The sequence below is a fragment of the Chiloscyllium plagiosum genome, chromosome 3 (assembly GCF_004010195.1).
Source record: "Chiloscyllium plagiosum isolate BGI_BamShark_2017 chromosome 3, ASM401019v2, whole genome shotgun sequence".
In the NCBI taxonomy this organism is placed as follows: domain Eukaryota; kingdom Metazoa; phylum Chordata; class Chondrichthyes; order Orectolobiformes; family Hemiscylliidae; genus Chiloscyllium; species Chiloscyllium plagiosum.
In genome coordinates this window covers 24,116,796-24,126,634 of record NC_057712.1, presented here as the reverse complement: position 1 = coordinate 24,126,634, position 9,839 = coordinate 24,116,796, and the positions used below count along the sequence as shown (strand labels likewise).

The following is a 9,839-nucleotide window of genomic DNA, read 5'->3' as shown; positions in this document are numbered from 1 at the left end:
TTTTGAATTCCCAGTGACCAACTTAAAGGAATTAAATGACAATATTTCCATATTTAAGACTTTTACTGTAACAACCAAGCTAACAGTAACATCAGCTTAACATTTTATATTTTAATTAACCATATACAACAAATAATGAATTGCTTATTGATTTTTAATCCATTAAAAAAAACCCTCATTTTATGGTTGTATATGACACTGTAGCTTAAGAGAACAGGTCATTATTCAGGACACATTCCAGAATTGTTTTCAGCTCACTATTGCTTGTTCTGATTTGTACAAACACTGGGAATTCCTCTCCAATTAAGCTAGGCAGATTTATCAGCCCCTTAAATCTGTGGATGAGATTCTATGTGTGCTCTTCAAGCTGACCAACAGAGAAAACAGTTTTCCTATGCTTCCTTGCATATTTGTATTATCCACCTGTTGACTGCCTATGTTTTCCTTTGGGATTTTGTGATGTATTTGAAATGTCATGAAGACACCTCTGTGGCTTTTCTGCAGATATTTCGCTTCTGAAGTCCAGCTCTATGTAAAATGGATCACATGAGCTTCACATCCAGGCAGAAATTGAAAAGAGTTATCGTCCAAACACCAAATTCCATTCTGTCTTGAAAATAAATAGACAGTTTAAAGTATTCAAAAATAGAAGTTGCTGGAAAAACTCAGCAGGTCTGTCAGTATCTTTGAAGAGAAATCAGAATTGACGTTTCAGATCCAGTCACTGGATCCAAAATGTTAACTCTGATTTTTCTTTACAAATGGTGCCAGACCTGCAGTGTTTTTCCAGCAACTTCTGTTTTCGTTTCTGATGTACAGTATCTATAGTTCTTTCAGTTGAAAGTATATCGAATCTGACATTTCTAACAGATCTTAACTGAGGCTTGTGCCTTTTCTATTCTCAATTGTGACATGCCAATAACTTTATTAATCATCAAAGGAGTACATCATAGGAGTTGCAATCCCAGACTTGCTCTACTTGCTCCTTGGATTGCTCTCAATCTGCTCATCTCATCACATTACGCATTTCAAGTATTAGTAGGATGTGAAATTTTGTTTTTCTCTGCAGGACTAGCATTCATCTTATGCTTCAAAATGAGAGTTAAGACTATTCTGTGTATTGCAGTCATGGTCGGTTGTGTAGGTTTGGTCCTCCACTTTAATAAAGAAGGTGAAGAGATTGTCACAGGTAAGTTTTTAAGTTCATTACTCTGTAAAAGTGCAATTTTCATATATATAAAAAAACATAGGTTTCAATGTGATGGTGTCACTTTATACACAGATTTAATTTAGCTGTAACCTTTGTTATATCCCCCAGCATTAGTCTCCCCATTCAAGGGAAATGGTTCATTTATCTGCCATGTCAGCTTTGATTGATATCTTGAAAGTCTTTATCAAATCACATTGCGAATTTAATGCATTTTTGTTTCATACTTACTTCCAGGACAATTAGGTGACCTCTGTTTTTGTTTTAAAACTCATTCATTTGATGCTAATGTGTTCCCAAGCTATCATTCATTCCTCATCTCTAGGTGCCTTTGAAAAGATGGCAGTGAGCTGTCTTCTTGAACTGCTGCAGCTCATTTGGTCCAGATTGACCTAAAATGCCATTTAGAGAGGAGCTTCCAGGACATTGACCAAGTGACACTGAATAAACAATGATATCTTTCCAAGTAAATTTGATGAGTGGCTTGCAAGGGAATTTGCAGATCCTGGATCCCCCATGTGTATGTTGCCTTTGTCCATTTAGATGGTAATAGTCCTGGTTTGGAAGGTTCTGTCTCAGGAGCCTTGCTGAATTTCTGTAGGGCTCCATGTAGATGGTACCCATTGATACTACTATGCATCACTGATGTAATAAGTGAATAGTTATCAATATGGCGCCAATCAAGTGATATGTTTTGTCTGACTGGTGTTAAGCTTCTGGAGGGCTATTGAAACTGCACTCTTCCAGCAAGTGGTGGCAACTACTCTCACCTCATCTCTGGAATACAACTCTTTTGTCCAGTTTTAAGCTAAGGTTGTAATGAGGTCAGGAGCTGAGTATCCCTGGTGAAAGCCGCACTGAACATTAGTGAGTAGGTTATTGCTCAACATGTCTACTTGATGTCACCTTGTATCATTTTACCCATAATTGATAGAAGACGAATGAATCAGTAAGTGGCAAGTTGGATTTCTCATGCTTTTTGTGTACGGGACATACCTGGGCAATTTCAACATTGTCGGCAGATACCTGAGTTGGAACTGCACTGGTACAGCTTGGTCAGATCTGGAGCATATGGCTTGAATGCTATTGCCAGAAAATTGTCAGAGACCATAACTTTTGCAGATTCCAGACTCCAAGCATTTCATGAAATCATGTGGAATGAATTGGAGTGTCTGAAGACTGGCATTTGTGATGCTAGGATCCTCTGAAAGAGGGTGCTGTAGATCATCCAGTCAGGACTCTGGCTGAATATTGCAAACAATGGTTGAGCCTTGACTCTTGCACTGGAGTACTGGGCTCCTTCAGTATTGAGGATGGGAAATTTGTGGAGCAACCTGCTCCAATAACTAACGTCTATGACTGGATGTGGCAGGACACGAGACTTTGGATCTAATCCGTTTGTGGAATCATTTAGGTTTGTCTATAACTTGCTGCTAACAATATTTGGCCTGCAAATAATTTTGTTTTGTATCATCACCGAGTTGGCACTTCATTTTTAGGTATGCCTGCAACCAATGTTGGCATATCCTGTTGCACTCTTCATTCAACCCTTGGCTTGATAATTGAATATGCCAGGCCATGAATTTGCATATTGTATTAGATCACAATTCTCCTGCTGCTGATGGTCCACAGTACCTCATGGAGGCCCAGTCTTGAGTTGCTCGAACTGTTTGAAGTTCATCACTGGAGCATTGCGATAGTGTTACAACACAGTGAGGGAGTATTCTCAATGTGAAGATGGGACTTTAATAAGGGTTATGCAGATGTGGCCTCTGAGTGACTGATTAGCTTAGATTAGATTCCCTACAGAGTGGAAACAGGCCCTTCTGCCCAACAAGTCCACACCAACCCTCCAAAGAGCAACCCACCAAGACCCATCTGACTAACGTACTTAATACTAGGGGCAATTTAGCGTGGCCAATTCACCTAACCAACACATTTTTGGATTGTGGAAGGAAACCAGAGCACCCGGAGGAAACCCAAGCAGACACAGGGAGAATGTGCAAACTCCACACAGACAGTCATCTAAGGTGGGAATCGAACCCCGGTCTCTGGCGCTGTGAGGCAGCAGTTCTAACCACTGAGCCACCGTGCCGTCCCAGCATAGAGTGATCCAATACGACCGTGCCACTGACATCAGCACAAGGCACCATCTGTTCTTGTGACTGGCTGCAGTGTCTGCTCTGTTCTCAAAGAGGCTGCCATCTAAGCACCTTGAGTTCAATACCCATATCTATCAAGCAACTGCTCGTCAACCCTTTAAAAATAATCCTGATGAAGAGTCATACCAGACTTAAAATTCTTTTTCTCTCTGCACAGGTGCTGCCAGCCCTACTGAATTTCTCCAGCATTCTCTGTGTTTATTTCAGATCTTCAGCCTCTGTAGTATTTTGCTTTTATTGGTGAAAGTGTGAGATTGACACAGCAGCAACAGATCCACCGCCTCGACTGATCACAGCCAATATGCATAACATCTGCCTGACTTTGTGGCTGTGCTAAACTTCAAGGCAGTACAACAGTAGTGTGAGCCCAAAAGTTCTGGATGAGGGAGAAACCACCAAAAAGGTGAGGCAAGTCTGTGAGCATCTGGGTAGACACTAAACGGGAGAGCGTTGAGACAGCAAGTGATACGCAGCCAGCTCCAATCCATGAATTCAGTCCCTGTCCATGCACACAAAGTGCCCTTGCAGTAACATTCCAATGACAGATGCCAGTGTATTCCAATGTAAAGCATTAGAGTGCAGAAAAGTACTGTATCGGATCAAAGATATGCCATGGCGATGGCAAGAGGTTGGCATATGCCAGATACAAAAGTTCATAGATAAGGAGGTGTATGTGGTCACTGCCCAGGAAGTATATCCTGAGGTATTGGTGTCAGGTATCTAAGGTGGAGGTCCACAGAAGCAAGTAGCTAGCTTAGATTGGCGAACACCTACTCGCTCGTCCAAGGTGAAATCGATGAGGTCTGGGTGTCCTTGCACACCTGTCACTGAAAATAAAGCAGGGTGGTGCAGCAGGTGGTGAAGAAGACAAATGGTGTGTTGGGCTTCATAGCATGATGATTCAAGTACAGTAGCAGGGCTGTCTGGCTGCAATTGTACAGGGTATTGGTGAGACCTCAGCTGACATATTGTGCAGTTTTTTGTCTCCTTATCTGAGGAAGGATGGTCTGGCTTTGAAGGAAGTGTGGCAAAGGTTTATTAGATTGATTCCTGGAATGGCAAGACTGACAGTTTGAACCATATTCACTGGGATTTAGAAGAATGAGGGGATCTCATGAAAATCTATAAAATTCTAACAGGACTAGCCAGGGTAAAGGCAGGAAGTTCCCAATGATTGGGGAGTGCAGAACCAGAGTGACAGTCTATGGATAAAGAGCAGGCCATTTAGGGTTGAGATGAAAAGTTTATTCGCCGAGAGACTGGTGAGTCTTGCTGCCACAGAAAGCAGTTGAGGCTAAACTATTAAATATTTTCAAGAAGGTGTTAGATACAATTCTTTGGAAAGGGATCAAAGGGTATGGGAAGAAAGTGGGAACAGGATAGTGAGTTAGATGATCAGCCGTGATCATGTAGAATGGCAAAGCAGGGCTGAGGATATACTCCTGCTCTTCATTTCTGTGTTTTGAGATTGACATAATGCACAACACATAGACTGAAGATATACCCTATTTGTTCCTATAAGAGGCCTCAGTCAACTGCTCACAATTTTCCTGAATATCTCTCCATATTCCACACCATTCACAACCTGGAACTGATAATCAGCATCTGGTGTGAAGTCATTTCGTGGCTTAATGCACTCAGTCGTCCTTGAGAAGTTCCTGTGCATGGATCGTCTGATTGCCTCACATCTCACACATCCTGTCTGGGATACGCAGAGCTACCTCTAGCCCACCATATAACTCACTCACCTTGCCAGACCTTGTTATTAAAGTTGCTTTCATACTTCCATGTTGACCCATATTTTCAGTTTCAGGATGCTTTCAATTAATCTTTGATGAATGATTTTATTGTCTTTCCTATCCTCATTGTTAAGTTAATTTGTCTATCACTTCCTAAACATTTTCCATTTCATTTTTATATCTACGAATCACTTTGCTTTTGATCAATCCTCTGGCACTTTTCTATTTGATTTTAATAGATTAATAAATACTCTGTTATCTCTTCTATATTTTTTAAAGATACACAAATACAATGATATAATTTACCTAAGCCATAGATTTTGCCCACTTTATGTTTGTTTTTGTTTTGTACTTTCTGTTTCTATTCATACATGACTTCATATCCTTTTTGATCATTTCTTCTGATGTGATGTCTGACAGTCTTGCTATTTTGCTATTATTACCAATGAAGTTCATTGTTTAGGAATCATGTACATCCCTTTACAGTCCTGACCCTGTTTCATTTTTTCATTGGTTGTTTATATGTGTATAGCATTTTATTATTCCTGTTTATATTTCACAATGAATTCATTTTATGGATTATATTTTCCTTTTCTTAGTTATTTTCTGAACCTAATGTAGACCTTTTTGATTTCCTCTCCTTTGTTACCAATCATTTCCAGTGTATTTCTTTTTTTCCCTTTTGCTTCACCTTTATCTGAATTGCTTTGTTCCTCAATTGTGCATCAATACTGGTTAGTTTGTCTTCGCAATTTAATAAGATATATTAATCATTCTGATAAAACTCTATTGATCACCATTTTAAAAGGTTTCTCCAATATTTCTCTTCCTTTATTTATATAGATGGTAACTTATTCCAGTATGTTTTCTCCAAGTTAATTCATATCACTTCCATTCCATTCCCAATTTATTTATTTCGGTCTTTTTCTTACTTACATTCTTCTCAATGTTTCTTTTAAATGTTATTATGCGATTGCTTTTGTCTTGGTGCTCCCCAACATTATTTCTCTTCTCTGTGCTTAGTTCCAACAGATCAGAATTTTATATCTGCTGGATAAGAAAGGCAGACTTGAAAAAAAAAATCAATTACCTGTATCCCTTTGGATATCTCTATGTGTCAATTTATTTGGTGTGAGTACAATCCTTATTTTATAAAATTAGAAGTCACACAACCAGGTTAAAGCCCAACAGGTTTATTTAAAATCACAAGCTTTTGGAGCACTGCTCCTTCTTCAGCTGATGCACTTCATCTGACGATGAAAGGTGCAGCGCTCCGAAAGCTTGTGATTTTAAATAAATCTGTTGGACTATAGACTGATGTCATGTGACTTCTGATTTTATTCACCCCAGCCCAGTACCAGCACATCAACATCATGGCCACCATTTTATGCCATTTGCTACTTCACATATTTAGTTCCATTCGTACTCACTGCTAACTTACTTTAGCCAATTAAGTCAGTGCTGCCTTGAGTCACACACATATTGTACAATACACGCAGCCATTGTGACTGAATGCATGTATCAAAAACAATAGTTGCATGAAATCATACTTTACAATATTATGAAAAGCTCTCAATAATTTTGTATACAAATTGCTTTATCCATTAGTTTTTGTACAGACTCAAATTGGTAAAGTATGAAGAAATGAAAAGTAATGTGCAGATGTCAGTTTGTTTATCTTATATACTGTGATCTCAATCTCCTATTGAGCTCTTTAAACTTTTAACTTCTTTTTGCTGGTGGTTTCATTGCAGGAACCTGATTGCATTATTGTCCACATTGACTGCTAAACAGAAATAAGCAACACATTTCAGTACAAGCAAGTAAAGACGCACTAGACATTTTTATGGCTTTGCTCTCTAAGGATCCACATACACTATTATTTATTATACTTGCATTTAATACACTAACCTTTGCTTACTCCTATCAATAAAAAGGAAGATTTGCATTTATATAGTTCCTTTCATTACCTCAGTACGTCCCAAAACACTTTACAACCAATGAAGTGCTTTTGACCTGTGGTCATTGTTGTAACGTTGGAAACACAGAGCTAATTTCTGCAAAAACAATGTCCCATAAACAGCAATATGATAATGAATTTTAGCCATTAGAGTCGACATATCTGTCACCATTACAATACTGGAGTGGCATCATGTATTTTAAGCATCAGAACAAATATTAGCATAATAGCATCATAAAGTATTATGTAGCTTTTATCCTGTTTCAATCCCAGCACAATGAATATCTTTCTCTAAACTTACATCTGGAATATCATTGATCCTTGAAAATTGATTATCAAATCCCAATATTGATCTTTTGAAAATATACATTCAGTTATGAAAGAACTTGTTTTTTTTCTGTAGTCATTCACAGGATAAGGGCATTTCTGGCTAGGCAGAATTTATTGCCCGTCGCAGCTGTTAAGAGTCAACCCAATGTGGAATAAAAGAAGCTAGTTTCATTAAAAGGCAAGACCTTGAAACATTTGAAATGTCATAATAGTTAACATTCCGCAAATGTCTGAAGACAGAAAGTTTTCTGATGAGGGCTGATTATTTATAACCCACTGCAGAAGTATATCAAACAGTTCAATTGTATCAAATTGTTTTTGCAAGTTCAGAAAGGTCCACCATCATCTTCACAAGGCAACTAGGCATGAGCAATCACATTTTAAGAACATAATTTAAAAAACATGTTTTCTGTATTTAAACTGGTGTGCCAATGAAGTTCTGTTTTGATACTCAACTTCAGAAGTTCCAGAATTTGATTTGATTTATTATGCCCCTAAATACAGTGAAAAGTTTTGTTTTGCATGTAGTACAGGCAGATCATAACATTCACAAATCATAAGGTGATTGAACAGAGAGGGATACAAAGTTATGGCTGCAAAAAAGGTGCACAAAAGCAAGATCAACATTAGATTTAAAAATTAAGATGTCCATTCAGAAATCTAATAACAGTGGGGAAGAAGCTGTTTGTATACCTGTTGCTACATGAATGAAATTACCTGAACTTGGACAGACCAGCTAGCTCATGTAAAACAGAAGCCTATTCTTTGGTTCCCAGGGGAACATTTACTAATAAACAGCAACATTAAAAAAAGAGGCATCATTACCTCAGTACCTCATTTTGACCAAAAAAAGAAGACAAAGGCAGATATAAAGGAAATAGCACTAAAAGTATCTAATTTCAGTTCCAAACTGGTCCTTGTTCAGAATAGCTGCAGGATGGTCAGCAGGGAAAATATTTTTTAAAATTATTGGTGGAATTCCCAAGTTGAGATTGAAACTGATGCAAGAAAAGTTGAGAAGAAAAGATAAGAATGAATGAGAACATTTAAATCATGAAATTATGAGCACCTGAGTTACAATCATTCTCATCCTTAAATAATTAGGAAACTGAACAGGTATTGCAGTGCGTAAAGCTTCAACAAGCAGAGTAATTGGTATAATAAATCAATAAATCATACATGTCATTACCATATCGCTTTGTGATATATTACATGATTTGACTGTGTAACTCACCATTTATCTTACATTATGAAGAATATTTAGAAAATCCTGGTGACTCCTTCTTACCTCATGCAATTCAAGAAGGAATAAATATGGTAGACAGTGCTATACATCATACAATGAAGAGGTACGTATATCTAATATCATTAAAAAACTGTTACATTTTAAACATTTAATAAAGAAGTTGGTCTTATTTTCTATCTATTACACCCATGTATTGGGAAATTAGTCTTGATCTCCTGTTGTAATTTTGGCAAAGGGTCAGCAAATCCTGATTCTTAAATTTATTTGACCTCGTGAATCTTGGAATAAGCAAACACCAAGTGGCATTACCAGGTCATAGAGTCATACAGTATAGAAACAGACCCTTCAGTCCAACCAGCCGAAGCTGACCATGTTCCCAAACTAAACTAGTAAACCAAACCTGCTTATGGTTGGCCCAGATTCCTCCAAACCTTTCCTATTCATATATTTATCCAAATGTCTTTTAGAAATTGTAACTACACCTGCATTCCATCACATTCTTTCCACACACAAATCTTTCTCTCTGTAAACGAGTTGTCCCTCATGTCCTTTTATAATCTCTCCTTCTTATCTTAAAAGTTTGCCCCCTAGCTTTGAACTGCCCCACTCTAGGTAAAAGATCCTTATCAATCGTCTTATTTATGTCCATTATGATTTTGGAAACCACAATACGGTCACCCTTCAACTTCCTACTTCCCAGTGAAAAAAGATCCCACCTTTCTGGACTATTTTTATATCTCCAATCCTCCATTCCTGGCAATATCTTGGTCTTGAACAATCTGAACAACATCTTTCAAAAGGCACGGCTGAAAGGAAAAATGAAAACAGAAGCCCAAAATCTGGAAAATCTTTCAGGATTCTAACATCTGCGAGCTGGCACAATCTGTCCCTTCTCAATCACTCTGCTCACGCAGATCTGAGAACTGAAGAGTAGGCCAAAATTTGAAAGCTCTCGACAGCTGAAATACTTTGGAGCATCTGGCTGTCACTCCAATGTTCGTTTGGCTTATTCTAGGGAGTCAAAAGGATAAATTGACCTGAGTCTTCACACATCTCCATTTTGATGCATCTTTGCTAAACACCGGCAGAATGGCATTAATTGTGATACTCGAACATTTATAAATAAGATCTTTGTGTCCTTAAATTTTATTTATCCATTGTAAATTGCCATATCCACATTTATAGTAGAAATACC

The 9,839-nt window shown here is 38.0% G+C and overlaps 1 protein-coding gene across 1 annotated transcript in view; it reads left to right on the top strand.

Annotated features, from left to right (window-relative positions):
• The first annotated feature begins 6,896 nt into the window (after window positions 1-6,896).
• The window catches only part of tpo (thyroid peroxidase), an 80,162-nt gene continuing 77,219 nt past the window's right edge, over window positions 6,897-9,839 (top strand). Inside the window, exons 1-2 of the mRNA XM_043687457.1 lie at window positions 6,897-6,931; window positions 8,654-8,747. Coding sequence (XP_043543392.1) covers window positions 8,713-8,747 — 35 coding nt within the window. The 5' untranslated portion in view covers window positions 6,897-6,931; window positions 8,654-8,712. The remainder of the gene's footprint in view (window positions 6,932-8,653; window positions 8,748-9,839) is intronic.